Consider the following 25397-nt stretch of genomic DNA (forward strand, 5'->3'; position numbering starts at 1 on the left):
CATTGTCCTTCTGATCTCGTCGTCACTTATCTTCTTTCTTGGTGAGGATGTTTTATTCCCACTCTCAATGTCCATCTCCCAATCGTAAGCATCAACGTACGAGGACGGGGGCACCACTTTCGTGTGTGTGTTTGCATGTGTGTACGTGTGTGTGTGTGCGCATGCGCGTGTGTGTTTGTGTGTGTGCGCATGCGTGTGTGTGTGTGCGTGTGGCTAAATAATAGAATTTAGTTTAGAATGCCATATACCAATGCATATGCTAAAGAAAATCATTACAAATTTCAAATTTTGAAACATAACATACTAATTTAAATTCAGTTTTCAATATCAAAAAGATCAAACTAGAATCTCATGATAGATTAGTTCTGAGTTCACTAAACAGCACTGTAGGTCTTAAGAGTATCAAAAAGATCAAACTAGAATCAATAAACATTCTGGCATCGAAAAACACAAACCCTGGACGTACCCACAGGAGATTCGTTTCAGAATGCAATTCCAGTATGTTTCATACCCAGAATAGCCCAAAAAATCCCATGATTCAGCAACTTAGGTGCTGCGGGACTGGAAATGGGATTTCTTCTGCAAATCATATGGTGAAGTGTCTTCTTGGGTCTTGTATTGTAAGTCATTATCATTGTAATTTGCTGGACTTCATCTTTGTAAACAAAATTCATGAGTATAATATGTAACTGACTGGTTGTAATCTGCAAAAGCAATTTGGTGGTTATTTTCTCTATTGTTCTACTTGGTAGACATAATGATGTAATTAACTTATTTCCTCAAACTTTTGCCTTATTCACGCATCATGTTGAGCTCAAGTTAACTGTTGTATGAATAGATTTTCTTGTTCTTTCCAAAATTTACAAGCTCACTTTCTTGTTCTTTCCTGTCTCTTTTCCTTTTTCTTTCCCAATGCATTTTATTTTCTTATTCTACTCCCTTATTTTTTTCTCTATTATTTAAATCAATGGTTAGATTAAGATTGAGTAGGACTGAATTTGTTAATTAACTTAATTTCTTTTTCCTATGCTTTTAAGACCATATCTTGTCATTCCATCCCTTAGTCTAAGCTTGACAACATCCTGTCGTCCTTTCAACTTGAACTCTTTACAAAGGCCATTTTCGAAACAGCACCTCATGTACTTTGCTATCCAAATAATAGCCAAGACTTGGCAACCCTAAAACTTTGGGGAAACCTTCAGTCTCCTTTCAAAGAGGAGGGGGTCTTTCATCTCCTGAGTTGGCGGAAACCATGACCCATAACATCTTTGACCCATCTACAAGTGGGCTTGAGAGACACTGACATTTGCCTCCCACACAATCAATTTGAAGTGTGTGTGAAATGTGAAAATAGCCTTAAGCAGCATAGGTCAAGTCACTTTGACAAGTACATGGAGGCAACAAAACCATGGAAGACTAAAAGAGCGAAATATATAATCCTTGACGATGAGTGGCAGACCAATGCAAACCACTTGCTCGGTTTCACAAATTTGCAGATATGGACAAACCCTGCTTGGCTCAAATTTATGAAAGGATTGACTCTATGCTTGAACAAAAAAGGGATAGCCTAGCAAAGAAAGAGTAAGGTCTTCCTTGTTGCACCAATATATTAAACAATATTATTTCTTAGTCTATTCCCTGATGCATTTGTTGTCTTCTATTGTCTTCATTTGAGCTAAATGGTATTAATCCCTTTCCTTCAGATTGTTACTTTTACTCCTTATGTCACCTCTCCTCATACCAACGTAGAATCTCTTCTCACTAGCTAAGGACTCTCATACAAAAAAACAGATATTACAACGTAATGCAGTGCCTCATTATTAATAGATATTGTCAACCAACTTCCACTTCTGCTCAACTCTAACCTGACCCAAGTACCAAAGACAATGATGGCAGAAATGTTTACACCAAAATGCTACACTACTTTTAGAAGTAAAATCACATAGAATTAATGCAATACAGATAAGAGAGAGAACAATATCTTTATTTGACAAGGTAGAGTACAGTACAATTAATGCTTGGGCACATTAACAAATTGTCACATCAGTGCACTAACTCTGACCTCAGCTTTACTATGTACTGTTGGCTGACAAAGCAACTGTTGATTAAGACACAAGTGTACATAACCAAACAGTACGTAATAAACTACCCATACCAAGAATACAATAATTAAAAAGACAACAAAGCCAGCAACAAAACAATTGTTTTATATAGGGATTACGTTGATTACAATATGTGAATGCAGACAACATCAAAAAGAACTACAAATAAAATGTACCATTATTTATTTTGCTACATATGTGTGTTATTGCTTCCACTGGTTTCTTAAACGTCATTCTGTCTCATGTAATGTAAGCAAAACAATCTCACAATATCAATCAGCATGCCATCAAACAAACTTTGTAATTTTATGCATATATCTGTTTCCAACATTATACAATAAGGCTTTGTCCATACTCCGTCACTATTAACAATAGGTACATACATATAAATCCAATTCAGTGACTCTTGAACATCTCAAGGACTAGTTTTTTACCATCTTTCACACCCCAAACTCTTGTTAAATAGTGATCAGTTTTCCACATCCAAGTGCCTAAGTACAAGTTAGGAATAATTCCTGTGCAATTCATATTAAGAACATTGTAAGTCCTCATACTTTGCTTATTATTACTTAAGAACTATTCCAACATAATCCAAATTATCTTGACTACAAATTATATAATTATTTTAATTTCTTACATCCTCCTTTACGAGTAAATGTATATATCATATTTTAGAAAATCGTCAAAAAATCACTAGAAATGATACAAATCAGAAATCACCCAGGAAATTGATTTTTTATCAGAAAACTCTGCTTTTTTAATGAATTCAGGGTCAACAGTTTTGACCATAAAAATCACAATAAACTTACGAAAAAATTGCATATAGGAATTAATCAGAAAATGCAGGGTTGGTTTTGGTTAAAAAATTAGTGTTTCTGGGTTTTTCCAATTTCTGCAACCATTTTTATTGGATTTTACCCTGACCTGAATTTTTTAACTAACCCTTAACCTTACCTAACCCAATAAATCCCCTTTTCTGATAGATCTTTATCTTTCAGTTTGCTGATTTATTTCCAAGAAATAATTTTGCTACAACCATAAAATTCAAATAGACAAGTGTATGTACACACACATGTAAGTGAATAGAAACATCACATTCATTGTATATGCATACATATGTGCCCACACCTAATTGAATTCTGAGATGCATGAACTCGCAGAAACTGAAATACTTAGTTTTAAACCAAATCCAAAAAGAGTGTGACCATAGGTAATCAAAAAGTACCTGTTCCTTGAAGGAATCAAAAAAAACTGTCAAAATGTCTTTGACCTGTAAGATTGTAAATGCATATGAAACATCAAAATAGAAACCCAACTCAAATAACTTTAACCAAAATAAACAGTCCTGGTTAGATGTTAAGCAACAGTTAAAATGAGAAATGCAATCAATTGTTCCCTTTCATGCTGCTACATACCTGAACTACCTCACCACAACGACGAAAGCTACTATCTCCATTGTCACCTTCAAAAATACTCTTCACAACAGGAGATATTGCAATGCCTGAATATTCAATTAATCATCCATTTAAGATACAATAGAGAAATTTAATGATAGGTAAAGCTAGAAGCAGCTAGCATTTATAAAAAGTTGCTGCCTACCTGTTAGCATAACCACCACTCCTTTTTCAAATTCATCCAAACCAAGCTTCCTTGCCAATGCCTAGATAAAGGAATGACAAGATATTTTTGATATGCAATTGAAATATGACCAATAGCAGATAATTAGGCTACTATAACACTTGTTTACCATATTAGATTGGTCGACAAGCATAAAAGCACACATGCATGATTTTTAAGCACCTCCAAACGTGGAAGTTCGGTAGATCCATCTTTTAATCCTTGTTCTGTAATTTTGATCCTCTCATGAAGCCGGTTTTGTACATACTTCAACTTCGCACACAATTCTCGTATGCTAGAAACCTAGAACAAGTGAAACAAAAAAGTTACAAACAAGAATGTCTCACAACAATACAATTATACATTATTTGATTTACAAAATATAGAAAACAAATACATTATTTAAATTATCTTTTTATATCAACTATGGAAGCCTTTAGCATTTGGAAAACTAACCTAGATGTTTTACAGTTTTCATCAAAAAAGTCACAGTCAAAATCCTAGCTACTCAAATAAGAGGAAGTAAAGCAGTTTCTAGAATTTGGATATTCTTATATCTATACATCTCAGTCTAACCACCTATAAATAGTACTCAAGTTGTTTTATTAGTTATTGTTGGAGAATGAGCTGCATGGCCGGTTACCAGGAGTGCCAGTAGCTCAGTGGTAGAGTACCACAGCAGCAAATTGGAGATGCTAGATTCAATTCCTAGCTAGTTCATGAAAATTTTAACTTGGCATGAAAGCCTCGGTCAGTAGAGGCAGGCCAGTCTAGGATCCCCAAGCACATGCAATGTGGCTCAAGGAGGGGTGTTGGAAATGAGCCACACCTGAACCAAAGATGGACTAATCACCAAAAGGGCCGAATGCTCAGCGATAGAGCACCCCAATAGCAAATGGGGGATCCTAGGTTGAGCTCCTAGCTGGTCAATGAAAATTTTAATGGTTATTCCCTTGCAGAACTGTGCAAGTGCTTTTTATCACATGGAATGCTCTAACATAATCTATTTCTCTATTTATTGGTTTTTTTTAATAATGAAAAGATAGTATATTAACAGTGACAGTGTGACAAAACCGTTACAAAATAGAAAATCCTGATCCAAGTAAAAGTTCTAGGGAAAAATACAAAGCCCTTATACAGGAATACAAGGAACCAAAAGCTGTTTAAAACAGTACATAATTGAGAATTCCAAATGGGAATACACCACCATCCCATAAATCAAAAGAAATACTATACTGAGGTATAATAAACTTGTCAGTAAGCTAACCATAAGAGAGACAAAAGACCTCAGCTGATGTTTCAAGGATTGTTGTGGTACCTCTTGATAGTCATTTGGCCAGCAGACAAACAGCTCTCCCAGTTCCATATGCAATGATGTAACGGGTGCTATTGCGAATGATGTGGTGAATTTGACGATGACAGCATGGTGGCGGCTTCGATTGAAGCATGGCACACTTTGTGCTGCCACAGTGGCACCCCCAATGTAAACTCGCACGCTTAGTCTAGGCGGATGGGACTGCAATTTGTTTAAATCATAAATGCCTCCCTTAATGAATGGTATGAAGGATGACGCTTCAATGATGAGTCTCCAGTTATTTAACATTGGGCAGTGGGTTGGTGCCACAGTGTAACTTGCGGTGGCCATAATGGATTCCTCCATTAGTCTGAGAGCATGGAAGCAGCAGATGGCTTTTTACAGGGACGTGTCAGAGAGAAGGCTGATGGAAGTGTTTAAGGCAAGGGCAAGGTGGTTTTACGTGCATTAAGGTTGGTGATGGGGGATGATTGCTTGAATGGAAATGGTCGTCATCGAGTGAATTCTGATATCGCCTCCATGTTTTTGGCCATGTTGCTCGACACGGGGGAATTGGAGAAAACAGTGGAAGCACCCATGACCAGGCTGGTCTGGTCCCGATGGTGCAAAGGCTTAAGGGGTTTCTTCAACAATCCATTTCGGGGAGAGGATTAGAGAAGAGGACGACAACCCACCTCAGGTCATTGTGGTGTGGGGAGTTGGCATGGACGTGAACAGGGGGCATGAAGCACAAGTGGGAATCAATTTCCTAAAGGGATGTGTGGAAGGTGTGAAGGCAGGTGATGGCAGTTGGGAAAATACTCTGGCTGAAGAAAATGGCGATGCTGCAGAGGAGGGCGACGTTGGGTAAAATTAGCTTTCCATTACCAGTATATATAGTATATAGTGTATGGTTTGTAGTCACTCTATAATATGGGTCTGTAGGTGATAGGATAGTTGTTTCTCATGCTTCCTTTTGGTTTGTTTACAGTTAGACTGTTAGTTGGTTGGGCGGTCAATGATGATGGTCAGTTTTAGGGGTATTTGTTGCTTGTTTTTTGGCATATGGAATCCACTACTCAGACTCTTTACCCGTTCAGGGTCTGATCATGTAAACACTTTTTATTTAATGTATAAGGGTGTGGCCCCACAGAGTCATTTACTAATCAAAAAAAAGTCATTGATCTAACTATATTTCCAACCAAAAATCTTTGATTGGCTTTTTGCCATCAAAAAAGGGTTAAAAGGCCAAGCTAGCCACACGGGACTGAAATGTCCAAATAGGTTCTGCTGCTGGAAACCAAGCATTGCTTAGACCTTCATCGTTCCAATGAAAGAAGTTCGTAAACATCTGGTATCCCTTGGCAAATGCTTATTTTACCACCCTAACTCCCTTGATATTGAAATCAAATTTACTCAAAATAAAGTGTGAACCAGCATTAGTAGTTTAAGTCTGAACTTGTAGAAAGATAAAAGTCTTTCTACAAATAGAAAGATAACAACCATCTATACCTACTGATAGGTAATTCTCCTTTTGGAGGAAACCAGGACTAACAACTACTAGACACATGTTACAGGTGCATTAAAATCCAAAAGAAATTAATCCTTTTGGTTTCCCCCTCTTAATTTCTTCTTGAGCTGATTGCAGAACTATATATAACAGTATTATGCTGAACACAATGATGTTTCCTTCAGGCTTCATGACATTTTCTTTCTTTGCAATGTACATGTGAGAAAATGACAATGCTCAATAACGAGAATTATGTTAGTCAAAACCATGTAATAATTCAATTAACTTATGTGGTTGTAGAATAACATTCTCTAATTCATTTTTAATCGCAGTACATGAAAATGTAAAATAGCCCAATAATGGTGTAGAGATCATTGTAAAATGTTATTAAAGGAACCAGTCAAACTTACTTTAGCTGGTCGATACACATCATACCAAGGGCGCTCATTGTTACAGGCTTCTTTAAGATTCTCTTTATGACGTGCTTTTGCAATGCGAAGCATCAGTGCTAAAGCCTGAAATGCATCATCAAGATATTCAAGACTTGAGGTGTATGGTTGAAGCTCATTTGTTGAAGCCTTCACCTCTTCATCTGATGGGCCTGAGGAAGGACAGGTTTCACTGCTGGTTCCAGCATCAGTTCCACAAAGTTTTATTTTCTTGTTTTCGTTATCAACAGGCACTTCCATTTCCTGGTGTTCAGAGATTTGTCTTTGGCTTAATAGCTTATTTGTGTATGATGTTTCAGCTGCTAAATCATCACTCGTATCAGCTTGATCAGTTGACACATGCCTTCGCTTTCGAGAAGAAGAATTGTCAATTCCAGGATTGAGATCAGTAAGAGATGGTGTCCCATTGCTCTCCACAATAATTGGTAGTGACAATTGAGAAGAATAGTCAACCGTATCTATGGGAATGCTGTCTTGAATCTGCCAAAAAAAAAATGAGAGTAAAACATATAAGAAGCCTCACAAAAAGTATGTTGTACTTAAGCGAGGAATAAATGAGGCAAAAGAGAAAAACGAGAACTTCCAGAAGGCATCTGCAAGCCTATAAAACTTCTCAAATAAACCACATTACCATTTGACATTAAACCAGTTATGCTAACACAGAAAAGAAAGTATATTATTTGAAGCCATCCAAATCTATTCCTATGTATTTCAGCTTCACTTACATGACCTGATAGACATGGGAAGAGAACTAGGAATTGATTTCTTCCTTCACATTGGGGGTTCTCTAAATGGAATAAGCATAATTTTCTTTATGTATTCTATACATAACATCTAATTAATATTCCTAATTTGCTTTCAATGGTATGTCATTGATGAAAATGAAGAAAATATTTAGCTATCTTGAACTATATAAATTAAAAACTGCATTATTTCTTATTTCTGCTAGTATTGAATAATCAGTTAATGAGACTGTAAAATGTAAATAGCTCATATGAATAACTGAGTGTTCCATGCGAATTCAAGTAAATAACTAAAAGGTAGAGAGAAAAATGTGATAAAAATAAAGAGGAAGAAGATGAAACATCTGAATACTGGTACTGCATAGGAAAAAATCAATGCCATTGACCCTGAACTAAGGCAATCGAAGAGGGCCATATGATTGAAGAGTTTACCAACAAATCAAACAATATATTAGATAGGTGGAACAACATCAAAGAAGATAAGTTGAAAGCAGCAATTGATTCCAAAACTCCATCAAGACAAGTTTGGAGTGGAGATGTAAGTTGGAGTCGAAGCACAAGCTAAGGGCAAAACACCACTAGAAACCAGAGCTGAAGCCAAGATCAAGGAAGGGTTCAGTTAAAACCAGACAAAATTATGCCACTCATGAGGCAAAGGTGGGTGGAGATTGCGACACAGCTACCACATTCAGAGGAAGTGTGGACCTTGCCAACTAGGCTGGTTGGAAGGTGTTGCTAAGGCCCTTTACCACTATACCAAGGGCAATGACCTTTAAAAACAAAGGTTCCATCAAGTTTTGCTAAGCTAATGGTCGACTTCTTGTAGAAAAATTGCAAGCAACCCTCAGTCATCATTCAATCAAAGTGCAAATGAACTTTTCTATTGCCTCTGTTTCAGCTCATCTTGTACTCTACACCTCCATTGGTGCCTAAAAAAAATTGCCTTTGCCCTTGAGGTATGCTATTTTGTGCTCTAAAGGCTTGCCTGCAAATACAATCAACTGCTTCACTGGTCTGCCATCCTCATGTCACTTATCTACTACTCATTGTTCTTTAATCAAGAGGCACAACATTAAGTAGGATGTTTAGAGAGTCTGCTGCTGAACTTTAAATTTGAAAATGGCTGAAATTTCTAGCAGTCAACGGAATAAATTTTTACAAATAAAAAATACTGCCCTAACTAGTTTTTGCAAGGAATCCAAAAGTAGCACCTATAGCTGAAAATTTCCTCCACATTCCTGAGATATGAGGGTTTTGTGGAATAACTCTAATTTGGCCCTATATTGGAAAACAAAAAGCTAGAGGTCCATCATTAGAACAAGGCTATTTTCACTAGAAACAACATTACTGATACACCTTTAATCAAAAGACTAATACAATCTTCTAGACACCATTAAGCCTCCACAAGCCTTGCAAAAGCTGGGATGAAATGCTTAAGAGCAAAAATATAGGCTTTGATACCATGTTGACCATACTGTAGGATTACATAAAAGCAAATGACTGCTCAAGAAATCAAAGAGAACAATAAACATCAAGACATGAAGCTACCACTATGTAACCAAAGCTATGTCCTATAAGTGGGAATATAATGTAAAATTACAAATTAAATAAGAAATGAGATATATAACCCAAAAATACATGAATCACATTTGCCATTTCTAACACTATAAGGAAAAGTAAGCATCGTGTCAAATCCCAATGGTACCTATACATAGCCAGTAACAACATGATCAAGCAAAGCCTCAAGGATTTTAGTCAGCTCTGTATTTCTTTTACAGTATTGAACTTTATGGTTCCCAATGTTGTAGCTCCACATTCCTAGAGTGTAAACAAACCCTCAAGGTCAAGGACTTCTCATCAAAAGGAAAGGGCAAGGACTCGTCAATAAAACATAGACAACTAAAGGCCAATTCCTGAAAGTGGAAGATCTCCCCTTAAATTTGGGCTCAGCTAAACAAGAGTGTACTCCTAGCAATGTGTTTAACAGGACAATTAACACAAAACAATCAGTAGCTGCATCCACTACATGATACACCCCAAGATTCCTCACTAAGCCTATAAAAAACTAGCTTCTTGCAAAACCTCTCACTAGGCTGAAAACAGATCATGCCTGAAACAAAGATTACATCAGTTTTGTATCCATAAAGTTATGTTCAATCTCAACTACACTTCCATGCATGACTGCAAGACAAAATTTAAAATTACAGTGCATCCCCCTTTACGATGACACTTAAATGGCTCACAAACAATATATATTGCTAAAGCAATGGGATATGTGTTGATGTGGCGAAAACCGTACTTCTACTCTTTCCAGTCAACACAAAATAGAACGTTGAGCATCCTATCCTCTCTTCAATAAGGAGATCCCTAATGCTGTTATGAATGATCAAAGGGGACAACATCAAGGTTCCAAATGTCAAGTCTTGACTGCGGGATAACCCAGCGGTTTGATGCGTTTTGTTGGTAACACAAAGGGGCTTACGTTTACAACGAGCTGGCCTGCATCCGACGATGCTGTAATTCTCAGACTATGGAAAATTAAAAAAGAGAAGGTTTTAAGGATCCTAAGTACAATGGTAGTAACGGCTGGTGCATCGAGTAGACAGATTTCCATAAACTAACCCCTGCTTCACCAGAGATATACTCACAACTTCACAGGGATATTGCAAGCTCCAAGCGAATGAAGGATTTTCAGACTGGATATACTTATTTAGGCACCCAATTCTGGTGCAGCCTAAAACAAATACCTACAGTTGAACTAAGCACAATAGTAAGGTTCAAACTAACCATACACGGTGACTTACAATCAGCAAGCCCCAATGGTATGAAATCGAAATCTCATCAAATATCCCCCCCCCCCCCCAGACTTCACCATTAAAACCACTGAACTCTAACTTAACCAGTTGAAGGGAAACCATGAACACAAAAGAAAACAAGAATAACAAACACCATACTTCAATGTTCATATATTGATTTCAACTACCATACTCCTACAAAACTGCATCTAACTTCTAAAATCTAACTCCTAAAAATTCTAACCATCTAGCTGTCTAAACTTTCTAACCCCTTACAAAGAGAGAGGCACTACCTTTTATAGATTTTACATTTCAGATCAAGGGCCAGGATTTAAACCATCCAATGGATCGAATCTGCCTTCCAAAAGCCTAGCAGCTTTAATCATGCCTAGTAACTTATAAGTTCCCAGCTGCCACCTTCAACCACTTCCTCAGCTACTAACAATTGTTTTAAATAAATTTTGTCAACCGGGTAGCTGAGGAATAATTGACCTGTGTCCTTTTGATTTAATTTGCATTAATGGGGGCACGTAGGTAGTTATTTACATTAAAACAATTCAATTTTTACAAATTGATTCTCTGGAATCCTCTGTTGTGCATTTTTGAATCTTCATGCCTGTAGCATTCTATGTGGTTTTATTGATGCCCTCCAAAAATTTGGAACATCATCACTTTGGTTCCAATTTTATGGCATGCTCTTTAATGCTCTATGATCACCATTTTGCGCGTTGTGATTATTTCCTTCATCTGGTCGAATTGGTTATCACCATGCTTGTGCTTCGCCTTCACTTTCCGGCTTGATCGCGATCGCATCTTCAATTTGTGTTTTAGGTTTCCCCTTGACTCCTTGCAAGTGGCATCAATCTACAAAAGTGAGTTCAACTTGAATCAATCATCTCGAAAAATTTAAGTAATTTTAACAAATATTAAATGTTGTCAAGGCAACGTTGGCAAATAAGAGGGGAAAACGAAAGATGTTTACTTATAAAACAATTCAAACCTCCTTTACTTCATTTCATTTTTGACTCGATCACACCATAAAGGTAAAAGTTAGACAATTTAGAACAAAAGTGCCAAAAAGGTCCCTTTAAAACTTCACTTATCGTTCTCCTTTTAGGGAAAACTTCAGTGATTGAGAGCAAAAGTGCCAAAAAGTTCCCTTTTATGAAGTTTATAAACCTATCGTTTTGCCAACTTAAGGAAAAAGTTTGGCGTTTTGGAGATAAAGTGCCAAAAGAAGGCTTATGTTTTGACATTTTAATATTTATCACCTTGGAATACCGCAGGGGGGGGGGGGGGGGTGGGGGGGGGGGGTGGTGGATTTATCAGCAAATGCAAGGGCATTTTATTTGAAAATGTCTGGCTTATACGAAATCATTTTAATTCCACCCCCTTTGTTTTAAATCTCCAAACCTTGATGCCTTGGGAGCATTTTCAGCAAAAACAAGGGAATGCACGAAAAGGGGGCTTTGAGCTTAAAACGTTAGTACTTAATTCAAAAAGAGCCCCCACGTTTCCATTAATGTTTTCAGTTCTCTTTCGACTTTGAAGGGGCATACGAATATAAAATCGAGAGTCTTTCGGCATTTCAAACAAGAAATCCCGAACTTAAGGACTCATGCTAGGTGGTCCTTCAGGCGCTAAGTTTTGACATTTCTGCAAGGTATTTTCGGGGGTTATGAAGGGATTCCAAGGCGCGATGGCAAAAATGAAGAGAAAGCAACATCAAACTCTCCTTTTCAACAATTTCGACCCCCCCCTTCTGCAATTTTAGGATTATTTTCCGGCCTTTGAAGGTGAAGGAGGGCACACAGAGCACTCGACCCATGAATACGAATTTGGGGAGTTCCTCGGCGATTTGGAGGGCATGGAGAAAATACGATTTCACCAAAAAGGAAAATCGAACCCTATCTCTACGTTTTACCCTAAACTTAGCTTCATTTTGCCTTGAGCACTAGCGTTCGGTATTAGATTCGCATTTAGCAAGCGAAATAGCAAAAAAAGGCCAACACATAAAACCTGAGTTTGATTGTATTTTGGACTTAACAAACACGTTTGGAGCATGCTTTCAATATACTCCTCAGGCTTTACCGACCTTAGAAGGTGATACTAAACAAATTGAGGCAAAGCATTTTGGGACAACTTCGGTGGGTTTGCGACTTATGCAGACGCAACTAAAAGTTTGATTCTAACCAATCAGAGCCCTCTCTGTGGCGAGTTGGCAAAACAAGGTCACCTACTAAATGTTAATGAAGCAGTAGGCCAAGAGGGCACGTGACTACTCTTGGGCTTGGGTTTGGCAAAATTCAGCCACCACTATCATCCACCGACTCTCCGGTATAAGGGGATAAGACCCATGCCATAGGGGGTCGAAAGGGCATGTGACTGCGTTTGGTTCACTATGGGACAGTTGGGCAAACCTGGACATACTTTGACTCCCTAACTTAAATGATAAAACCACCTCTATCGTCCATTGGCTCTCTGGCCAAGATAATGATTAACTGAGGAACAAGGTATGAGTTAGGGGATAAGACCCACGCCATAGAGGGCTAGAAGGGCATGCGACCGCTTTTGGGCTCAATATGGGATGGTTGGGCAAACCTGATTGTATTCTTGTTTCAAATTCTTATAATAGAATGAATTAACTTATGATCTTGAAAGCAGGTAATTGTTGCATATGTAAATGATTTATGATTATGTGTTTAATATGTGTCTTTAACCTGATTGCTCCATTATATATTTATGTTTTGTATAAATGCTTATGGGATTGTTTAATGCTGTCATGTTTTTGACATAATCACATCATACACCTTCTTAATGTACGCTTAATGTATTCTTTGTATATATACTACTTGTATTCATGTGATTGCTTCATGTCTAATATGTTTTTCAGCAAGAATTTCTTGTGTCTTTATGTGTTGCTTCATGACTGATATGTCTTCAGCATGTCCATTCCATGCGTGCCTTTCTTATATGTGCTTTATACCCTGAATATATTTGTGCATGGCTTCAGGCCGGCCTTGTCTTCTGTGCATACTGTGTGCCTCAGTATATTGGTATATAACTTTGTATTTTACATGAGTACTGCATCTATGCTCCACACCTTATTTATATTACTTCATGTTTACATGTGTGCTATTTCATACATCATGGATTTGTGCTACACGTCTGATATTTATTTAAGCGAAATACTTCATGTTTAAAAGTGTATTCACGTACCTTATGTATGTTTCCCTTAAATGTATATACACCTCATAAATTGTGGATATTTATGTGCTTACTGTGTCTTGAATATGTTTGCTCCATCATATGTTTTATACTTGTATTGTACGTGATTGCTCCATGTTTGTCACATTTTCAGCATGACTGTGTCACACACACCTTCCTAACACATGCTTTATGTCTTGAATATGCTTTGCATCATGATTGATATGTTTTCGATGTGTTATTCCATGTGCATTTTATATTCCTTTCTCAAATGCTTCATATCTTAAACACAGTTACTTCAGGACTGATGTGTTTTCAGAATGTTAACCTCATGTGCATTCTCTAAGTATGGATATCATGTATGCTTTACATGCAATTGCTTCCTATCTAGCATATGCTTGTTCGACATAAGTGCCTCTCTCATATCCACACACACACATATATACGCTTCGTGACTTCATAGAATTTATGTGCATGCTTCATACTTTATGTGCTTCATAACTTATGTGAACTCCTGCTTATCCACCACATGATTCATGTGTTACATGTATTTCACTTGTATGTTGCATGCCTTAATTGTATTCACTATGCTTCACACCTTGTGTATATTCATGTGTATACTCCGTGTTTTATGTTGATGCTCCTTGCCTTATATACTTTGGACTTACACCTTATGTGTATTCGTATGTATGACTGAGGTCTTTTGTATTCATGTGCATGCTTCATGTATTGGGTTGTACATGGAGTGTTTATACATGCTTTGCACCTCCATGTGATGTGTACGCTTCATATCTTACGTATTTTGCAAATATTACTACAAGTAATACTTTTGTCTATGCTTCAAGATTTCCATGTATACTTCAAGCCTTGCATGTGTTTAAATGACTTCGTGAGTATTACTTCATGCCATCCATGTCTTACATACTCTTAATGCCTCATGTGAACTAAATGTATTCAGGCTTCATGCCTCATTACCTTGCATGTATTGTGTGTATACTTCATGTATGCTTCGTGTCTATATAGGAATTGATTCGGTGTGAGGAAATTGTCAATTGCTTAAGGACAAGCAATTTTGGGAAGGGCAGTCTGTCATGCCCCCTCCTTGATCGTTAAATATATTCAAAATAAAACAATTATTATTATTAAATAATATAATATTAACCAACGATGATTATTTGAAATTTATTTATTTATTAAATATTATTATTTAATTAATATTTATTACTAATAATATTCTCGAAATATTCAAATTAAAATTAATTAATATTATATTATAAACATCATTCATATATTATAAATTATAAAAATAATTTACATATTCTTAATATTAATAAAGAAAGACAAATGAAAGGCAAGTGGAAGAACAAACATTCATTAAGGAGTGCGACCAGTTAAAGACAAATCAGCAATGTTAATTAAACAAGTCAGATTTGACTTAGTCAAAAGAGGCTAGCAATTACAAAGTCTTCACAAGACATCGATCAATAAGGGAAGGGGGTGTGATCGTTTTACAAAAGGAATTGCTGGAACAATGATAAAGGAGATATTATTATAATCGAGCAATGATAACTAACAAGCACCGATTAATTTATGGGGAATAGCAATCAATAGAATAAACAATATTTATTCAAAGGCAATTCACTTTATTTTATAAGAAGACAAAGCATTGATTAATATCAGGAAAGATCAAAGTGCGATTCACTAAAGAATATGATTATTTAATATTCTAATCGACTCACACATAAGCAGCGCTTACATTATGACAGTAATTAGCAAAGTTCCCAGACTCGGACTCGGCAAGGCCGACTCGACTCGTGACTCAGCTATGACTCGGCAACGACTCGGCAATGACTCCGCAAAATAAAAAAAACCCTTGAAATTAAGAGATTTTTAACAATTTAAAACTTGTTTCATGCACCCATTATTGAATATAGCCCAATTATAATGTGTGCTAGCTTGTTATGCCATGAAAGGCATGCTGGTAGAGTATCTACTTGTTTGGGGCTTTTGTTTAGTATTTTCTTTGGCCAAATTGAAATTTTGGGAGCACCAACATGACACATCATGAATATCTTCACTTGGAAATTGTAAGGAGTGCTTGTGTATGGTAGCATTAAATAGTGTGCTTGTTGAACTTAGGTTTTACCTTGGGACTATAGTTGACCTTGGTCTTTCTTGGACCTCTTAGTTTTTAGGCTATATATATGTTGGATGGAAGGGGGAATTGTGAGGCCAGAAGGGTTTGAAAATATGCTCCTCAGAGACATGTCCCTTGCCAAAAATAACCTTGTGTCCCATGGGGGGATTTTTTGGGATGTGGGAACAGGTAGGAAATGTCCCCAACTCACCCCCTTTTTTCAAAATTTTAAGAAACATCCCTGTTGTGAAGTACTCACACATCGCCCCATTGCAAATGAAGACCCCCACTTTTTGCTTTCTAGGGTTAGCTCTTTTAGTTTTGTTGTTGGTCGTTTTAGTGTCTTAGCCTTTGCATTGAAGGGATTGAATTTCTCAAAGGTCATCAAATCAGGTGGATCTCCTCAAGGTGGAGTGAAGGAGGTTAGGTTAGTTGAGTGATTAGGGGTTATTTAGATCATTCCTAGGGTTTTTGTGTACTATCTGGTAACGCTTCAAATTGCTAAATCAAACCTTGGTTGAATGCATAGTGTCCTCCTAGGTCCCGTCCCTTACATTAAGGTCAGAGTGAACTCGCCTTAAAAGTCTGGAATGCCATCCTGATCCTGAAATGGCCTGAAATTTGACTGTCTGGAAATTTGAAGGATCCTCCAAAAACTAGATTTTGCATTATAACTCATGGAGGTCCGAAACCACTCTCAAACATCCTGACAATATATATGGAATATAACTTAAAGTATAAGAGTTCTCTTTCTTATACTTAAATGTTATATTCCATATATGAATCCTGATGGAGAGACTAACTTGTCAAACAAGTCAAAACATTGACCTGTCGTGGCCGAGTCTTGGAGCTTGGACTCGACAAGTTATGGTCAAAACTCGCCGAGTCCGAGTCCCAAGTCAGCAAAACTCGCTGAGCTTGGCTCGACTCGGCGAACTCGCCTAACTCGCGGCAAGTTTGGGAACTCTGGTACTAATTAGTTTCACACAAACTAAGCCAGTGATCAAGGAGAATAATTGATACCAAAGGATGTGATTCATGAGAAGAGTGTGTTTAGAAACAAAGCACATAATTATTGAATAAAGCCATCAATTCGTAAGGAGTACGATTTGATTTTAGTAAAATAAAAAAACAACAACAATTGATAGTTAAAAGACATGTCTCTTAATGAAGCGTTCATCCAAAAGGATATGACTCTTAGAGATTTGAAGATTAAATAAAGATTGAATAGAGGAGAAAGAGGGGCATTAAGGACGATCTGAATAGAAGGAAGCAAATTCTTAAGCATCAAGCTATCTCATCAGCAATTCCCATTGAATAGGCCTATACCAGACAGTCGTTGGACATATTCTGTGAGTATTAAACAAGAAACTATTGTGAGGTATTCACACATCGCCCCATTGCAAATGGGGACCCCCACTTTTTGCTTTCTAGAGTTAGCTCTTTTCGTTTTGTTGTTGTTCATTTTAGTGTCTTAGCCTTTGCATTGAAGAGTTTGAGTTTCTCAAAGGTCATCAAGTCAGGTGGATCTCCTGAAGGTGGAGTGGAAATCAAGTCAATCGGGTGATTAGGGGTTATTTAGATCATTCCTAGGGTTTTGTGTACTATCTGGTCAGGCTTCAAGTTGCTAAATCAAACCTTGGTTGAATGCATGGTGTCCTCCTAGGTCCTGTCCTTTACATCAAGGTCAAAGCAAACTCAATTTAGAAGTCTGGAATGTCATCATGATCCTGAAATGCCCTGAAATTTGACTAAGTCTGGAAATTTGAAGGATCTTCCAAAAACTAGATTTTGCATTATAACTCCTGGAGGTCCGAAACCACTCTCAAACATCCTGACAATATATAAGGAATATAACTTGAAGTATAATTTTCTCTTTCTTATACTTAAATGTTATATTCCATATATGAATCTTGATGGAAAGACTAACATGTCAAACAACTTCCTACCTTGACCTTGTCCTTAGAGAAGTCTTAGAGCGAATTTTGTCTTTAGGTCCCATCCTCCCGAAGGACACAGAGCGAAAATTCCATTTTAGGTCATGTCCTTAGGCCAGTCAGAGAGTGAACTACTTGTTTCATACCTTGATCGATCAAATCAAATGATGCAATTTAATTTTGATCTTGTCCTTAGCAAAGTCAAAAGCGAATTTTCATTATAGGTCATGTCCTTACTAAGGACGAAGAGCGAAATTTCATTATAGGTCCTATCCTTCCTAAGAACGAAGAGTGAATTTTCATTATAGGTTATGTCCTTCCTAAGGATGAAGAGTGAATTTTCATTATAGGCCTTGTCCTTCCAAAGGACAAAGAGCGAAATTCTCAAAGTTATGTCCTTTTCAAAAGGCCTAGAGCGAATTTTTTGAAATCATGTATTAAACAAATTCCTCAAATCCAAGAGGTGAAGTCGGCAAGCATGGGAAAGATGTTTTGTTATCTTAAAGTGAGTCGGCCTTATACTCAAAAGACATGGTCTTTACCCTAAGCGCCTATAAAGGAGAAGTTAGAACATTCATTCTAACCATCAACTCAAACATTCTCTTCTCTTCAAATGCCACTATGGGAGCATAATTAGCAAACTTCAGCAGAATATTAGTGAATTCCATCAGCATAAGGTCGAATTTCACCATTGGAAATGCAGGTCTAATCTTTTGGAGCAAGCGAGATTCATCATTTGAGCACCAAAGAGAAGTGAATTTGCTTAGCCAGCAAGCTTATCAGCCAGCGAATTCACCTTAAGACAGCCCAGATTTGCTCTAGGACATTAAGTTTGCCTTCCACACAGCGAATTCACTGATTACTGTCAGTCCTTTGATTAGATTTAGAAAGAATTCATCAAAAAATCAAAGATTAGATCAAGTTGTATATCATGTGTGTTTGATGTGCAATTGTTCATTTTGCAGGAGGTAAGGAAAGAGATCAAATGGGCCAGGTTGAAGGAGGATCGAAACAAGGATCTCAAGGAGAGAATTTCAGCATCAAGGTCAAGATAAAAGGAAGAGGCCTTCAAGAAGTTTCATCAACATCAAGAACACCTCAAATGTATGAAGAAGTCTTAAAGTGCTACTAGGTTAAAAAACTTCAAATATTCAGCAGCTGCAAGCAATAGAATGGGATATCTTCAAGGAGAGATTATAAGATGGCAAAGGAGAGATCATACAATCACTCCAAGGCAAGCAAGCAAAGATGGAAGGACTTAGCTATATCAATAATTCCCATCACCACTACTTTGAGCAAGCTAGATAATGTTGAGGAGCAAGAGATATCTCTTGGTATCTCTTCAAGATGATGAATCTATCCAGTCTACAAAGGTGCAAGTTGAAGTGGCATCCTAGATGGCATCCCAATCACCATTCACCAATCAGAAGGGTTCCACATCAACATGTCTAGATGCAATGTACCTGACTCGCCAATAATGGCACAAACTCTGAGGCACCTACCCTTGCTATCTATTGGTCATACCAATGTGTTGTAATTATCTAATTGGCCAAATTGAGTTTGTTGTAACAAACCCCAATTAGGGTTTTCATTGTAAAATCTTGGCCATAGATCTTAAATTGATCTAAGTCGTTGAATTGTATTGAGAGCACTATAAAAGGCTTAAGCTCTTCATTTGTAAAGGTTAATAGTTAATAGCTAAAAGTAAGTAGAATAGAATAGCAAATAGAATAGAAGTTAGAGTAGAGTGGGAGAAAAGCAAAAAATTGTTGCCTAAGTTGTAAATGAACTCTATTTTCATTGAAGTTATGGTGAAATGTGTTGTTTTTTTTGCAATATGCATGGTTTCTTGTTGGATTTTCATATTAGATGGTAGATAATTAGATTGAATGGAGTAAATTGTTGAATGCACTCGTGTGGATATGCCTAGTGCATACCTCTAGCCTCTTACTGATTGTAAGTGCGCCCTACGTGGTCAACTAGCATTGAATGAGCTTAACTTCAAATTGTTATGTGTCCATTGTTTATGCATTAACATGAATGGTGATCAATGTTTGATGGTGATGATTTGAACATCTTCAAAATTCCCTTAGAAGATTGCACTGAGCCGGTGTCGAATTGTTCAGTTTGATGGTGAGACCTAGCCCGGTAGGACTCCACCTAGTCATTCATCTATATTCTTACATTCTAGGTCCTAGAATAGATTCTCTAAACCCTATGCTTTTGATATTTCTTCATCTCCCAATGAGTAGTTAGGACTCAAGTTCCAGCTAATTAAGCCTTCAGGCAATCGAATGTAAGTCCCCTTGTGAATCCAGCAAAATCACATCACACCAACAGAGCTTATCCACACGTAGAGACCCTACATACCAGAACCTTGGAGTTATTTTGATTGATCCTTAGGCAAATCTTCAGCATTCGAATAACTTTGTTCAAGAGAGGATAAGATACCTTGGTATTTTATTCTGTGTTCGCATGTGCATAAAAAACACATCAACAAGAACCAGCATCATAACAATTGCAGGTAATATCTATTTCACCGTACTAACTTCATACCAATATAATCTCTGATTTGAAGTAATCATTCTATTTGGAACTACCACGAATCAGATCAGTTCAGAACTGTTATTAAGTTACAGGCAGTAACATATTTGTTCTTGGGGGTAGTGATGTGCCTAATATGAATGCTTAATATATGTAGCCCGATAATGTTTGTATGCAGAATTTAATATTAATAATATTAACATAAACTACAATATGTATAATAGTAATACTAATATAAAGGCAGTAATACTTAATTTCACATACTGTGGTAGACCAGATCTGACGTATGTCAGATCTGTCTGCCACTACAGCTACTAGGTGGAACAATGATTGGTGTTTAGAATATGGGCAGTGTTAGTAATATATATTATAGGAAATATAATCTGTTTTATGCATATTTATATACATACATATAAGGGTTGTTCAGTCAAATAATATTTTATGAAGAACTACTCTGCAGTAAAACTTATAGTGTAATACTATCTGAGCTTAAATAAATAAATATATATGCATATGTATAGAAACGGTAATTTGAATGAACAAGTAAATGTGAGATTATAAATCTGATTGAATTATCAATTCAATATCAGGAAGACGATTACGTTATCACTGATTGAATTCCGGTTAAGATGGTTTTCTCTCCTAATCAATGTAGTTTAAGTCATAAGTATGTTGAGATGGATTAATTATGGTTAAAACAGGCCTAAACATAGTAAGGGACATTTCATTAAATGCAACAAAAACCAGCCTTGTCAACCAAATTCCAACTCAAAACCATGTTTAGCTGTCCTACATTGATCTCCAAGGCATCAATAACATCATCAATGATCCCACAAATCACCAATAAATCCATCCATCGAACCAAGGACCAAACAAGATAACCAGAAGTCATCAATTTCATGTCATTGACTGTAAATACGAAACCCACACAAATTATAAATTAGGGCACAAAAAAATATGTTCTATAGGGCCCCAACAACTGCAATAAGAATATCAATGGGCAAAGGAAGTCGAGTTGGATACGATTGTGTCAATAATGGGGTCACCTACCTGCACACATAGTCTCTAGATCCATTGTGTCAATAACCAGGCAGGAAACCATAAAAACATATGTACAATGCATGGATTATCATGGGCGCAATTGACAATTAAGCAATCCGAAGTTGGCAGGGAGACCAATAGTCGAGGACTGGAGTTATCAGATCCTATGGTGTGGCACAGCACACAAAAGATGCACCTTGTGATAGATTAGTTGCTACCCAATTTTGGCCCTTGCCAAACTATAACATGTCATGCATTCCTCATCCATTGGTTATAAAGCATTAGTTGAAAAGTCCTCAATGAGGCCAGAACAAACAAGATACACTGGAAAATCATATAAGCACTACCACTAAAGTGTGTAGACAATAACAAGTCACCATTATGGTTTAAAAACCACCTCAACGTAACCTTGGGCTCCCAACCACCAAAGAGGATGCATGGCAGGCAACAACTCACTAAAAAAACCAAGTAGGTAGAGCCATACAAGACAAGATAAACCACTATGACAAAAGAATGATAAGGCCACAATCATACATTAATACATATATATGAAGCCCTGACATAAGTTGTCTTTGATCCATAGTCAACAAAGGCCTACAAGGGGGCACAAAGGGACCTCAAATTATGAATATTGGCAATAGTGCCACAAGAACCTACTTGTCCAAATCCCACATATGTCAAATTAAAACATCGATTGTAATATCAATCCTAATTTTTTCATGTAAATCTTGTTGCCCAACCTACTTGATTTTAAAATCATGGAGGACAAAGTTGATATAGTATTGGTACACATACATAGGACTAGGATGTTGGCAATAATTTTTATTTTTTTTCTATCATGAGACAACCCAGCGACCCAGCCCAGCGTTCCAACCACACCTTGCCTCGGTCTTACTTTTTTCGCTAAGTTTTCGGGTATGGAGGGGGCGAGTTGAGGCAAGAATACCTCAATAGATGACTAAGCGGGCTCAAACAACCCAGACACCTGGTAAACCCAAAGCCTTCACAAAACCTTAACAACAGTTTGAGATATGGGCCAAAGCCCAAAATGCAAAAGGATGTTGGTGATAATTGTATTGATGATCACGCATTAAAATCACATGAAAAGTTTTATATGTTTAAGATATTGAACGTTCCTATTCTAGTGGTACCTCATATATTGGTCAAACTCAACCTTAATGGTTCTAGCAAGGTTTGGGTACTAGGTGGGTTCAACATTAATTCATACCCAATCTTGGTAGGACAATGCATAGAAAATATTAAGAATCTACAAGTTCTTGCCAAATAAAATATATTTAACAATACCCTATTAATCGGGTGCATGAGAACATTATTCAACATAAAGCAACTAAGAAAATTCCTTAAGCTCAATTTTAAAGGTGCCTCAAGGGACAACCACAACCAATCGGGGGCTAGCGTAGTAGTTATATTTTCATCTAGTCTTTTTATTCAAGGAGGCTCTTTCTTCTTAGGATCCAAAATGTACATTTGAAAGGCCTCAAGATGGCTACTTCTCTTCCCTGATAAGATATGAAAGTTGAAGGTGATTCAGTACTTACCATTCAAAGGATGTTTAGCAATTCGGTGATGGTCTTGAAATTGCATATCATAACTGAGGAGGCCCATTTGATTGCTGGTCATTTTAATAGAATTTTAAATTTTTAGTTTAAGAATTGTTTTAGGATAGGGAATTGAGGGGCAAACATCCTTGCTAATGAAGGAATTGATCAAATTCCATTTGCTTCAAAGAAGAGTGACTCTCCCAAAGAATCAAACCCAAAGTGATATATGCAAAGGCCTAACAAAGCTTCCCTAATGGCAGAATGTTAAGGTGAAGGCAAGATTCATGAAGGCAATCCAAAAGATGTATAGTATTGAGGATTCCCCCACCATTCATACTAAGTAGACCAAATTTGCCACAATTTGAGATATCACAAAGATGGATAGGGAGAATATGGAACAAGAAGAGCCGATACTATATTAGACTATGCATGGGCCTCACTTATTATTTATTAACAACCATATTAGCCATTCACCTCTTGTCCCAAGTTTCTAGTTCTTTTGTGCTAGGAGAAACAGGTCTACATACAACTTCATCTACTCAAAGGAACAAATTTTCCTCTAAGAGGGTAGAGAAGCTTGTAGCCATACATATTGCCTTGCATCTACTTGACCATGACACGCTTACATACAAGCAGAATCCAACAACAATATAGGGTGTAAAGCCAAAAGAGCTTGCCCAAATTGATCACGATGCAGCACAAAGAAGGTTAGTCAATATTTGTTTAAAGGAGCTTGAGCGAAATGTGTCCAACGGTTCTAGTGATGAGGAGTTTGCAATGACCTTTGTGGATGATGCTTAGTTTGATTGGCTGATTGTATTTGAATTTTGATTGACATTTTGAATATATTAATATATTGATATTTGAAATTTTCATTGTTCAATTCACAATGTTTTCTATTAGGTAGGTTACAATTTCAATTGTTATTTCTTATGCATTTTTTTGAAACTAATTTTGCAAGTAATATATTATATTTCACCATCTTCACCCCACCATTCCCAAATTTAGATCCTAGGTGCCCCCCTCCCCTTGTTCCAAAACCCCATGAAACTATGGGTTTTAGCAACGTTTATGTTAAATTTAACATTATCGTGGTATTGTCCAAGATCAATTCAAAATTTTCTTATTTCAAATCTACTAGTTCATTATCAATTTGTGCATATCTATATTAGCAATCCCTAAATTGTTCCCTATAGTCTGCCCATGAATTCTCTGTGAAAATCAGATTCATTGGTAAAATATCTTGTTTATATTAACTGAGAAAATGTTACAATATATATAATTGACAAAACACTGTAGATATAAATGAAGACAACTAACAACTACTGTAGACATTAATGAAATCTAACAACCTAAGTTGACCATTAACAATATAAGAAATTATTATTCTAACACCCTCCCTTAATGGTCAATCTATCAAAAACACCAAGTTGCCCCATGAATTTTACAAATTTATCCGGGTTCAAAGACTTGGTGAGAATATCTGTAGTATGATCCGATGTCGGAACATACTGCAACTGAACTAATCCGTCTTCTACCAACTTGTGCATGTAATGACAATGAAGCTCGACATGCTTGGTACGTTCATGGAAGACTGGATTTTTGGCCAGTTTGAGGACCCCTTGATTATCAGTATACAAGGGAGAAGGACCTGCTTGTGGCATCTGCATGTTAGAAAGCATCCTACAGAGCCAAATTGCCTCACATGCGGCCTTGACTGTTCCCCGGTATTCGGCTTCGGTCAAGGAAAGAGCCAAGGCCTGTTGTTTCTTGCTGCTCCAAGTGACGGTACCTGTACCCAAACTGAATACGTACCCAAAAGTGGATTTTTTGTCATCCCCCGATCCTGCCCAATCTGAGTTAGTATAAGCAATCAGCTTTGGATCATTGCACCTGTCATAGAGAATGTCATAGTCTGAAGTGCCTTTCACATATCGCAGCACTCGCTTCGCTGCAATCCAATGATCAACTTTTGGGGTTGTCATGAAGCAATAGATGTAGCTGAATTTGGTCTCATCTACGGGAGGTGAATCAGTCTTGGCTGATAAATTCAGCCCTTTTTCGACCAATACCTAATATCCTTGATCTTTGTCAAATGCTCTTGTAGAGATGTTTTCTCATCCATCATGATCGTGAAGAGCATATTCTACAAAAAGAAAGCTCTTCTCTTGTCAGAGGTTTCATGAAGACTCTTCAAATGATCCCATATTTCCTTCATAGTTTTGTCGGACGGTACCTGAGGTAGCTGCTCATCGGTAACAAAGAGTTTGATGAGCATGACGGCTTCTTGGTTGCGCTCATCCCATTTGTCCTAATCTTTTTCGGCGGTGTCTGGACGTTGAGACATGCCTAGAACAACTACATCAAGACATTAGTACTCAAAAATCGTCAACATACACTGTTTCCAGGTGTTGTAGTTGCGGCCATTGAACTTCTGGCTGCTTTCGAGCATAATGTTC

The 25397-nt window shown here is 37.1% G+C and overlaps 1 protein-coding gene across 2 annotated transcripts in view; it reads right to left on the reverse strand.

Moving 5' to 3' along the window:
• Nucleotides 1–25397, reverse strand: part of LOC131055015 (uncharacterized) — a 111278-nt gene that overhangs the window by 63655 nt on the left and 22226 nt on the right. For both annotated transcript variants that reach the window (XM_057989618.2, XM_057989619.2), the window contains exons 5-9: nt 6934–7452; nt 3903–4022; nt 3702–3762; nt 3518–3603; nt 3328–3372 (exon numbers count right to left, since the gene is read on the reverse strand). In XM_057989618.2, the coding sequence (XP_057845601.1) occupies nt 3328–3372; nt 3518–3603; nt 3702–3762; nt 3903–4022; nt 6934–7452 (831 nt within the window). The remainder of the gene's footprint in view (nt 1–3327; nt 3373–3517; nt 3604–3701; nt 3763–3902; nt 4023–6933; nt 7453–25397) is intronic.

The sequence above is a fragment of the Cryptomeria japonica genome, chromosome 6 (genome assembly GCF_030272615.1).
Source record: "Cryptomeria japonica chromosome 6, Sugi_1.0, whole genome shotgun sequence".
In the NCBI taxonomy this organism is placed as follows: Eukaryota; Viridiplantae; Streptophyta; class Pinopsida; order Cupressales; family Cupressaceae; genus Cryptomeria; species Cryptomeria japonica.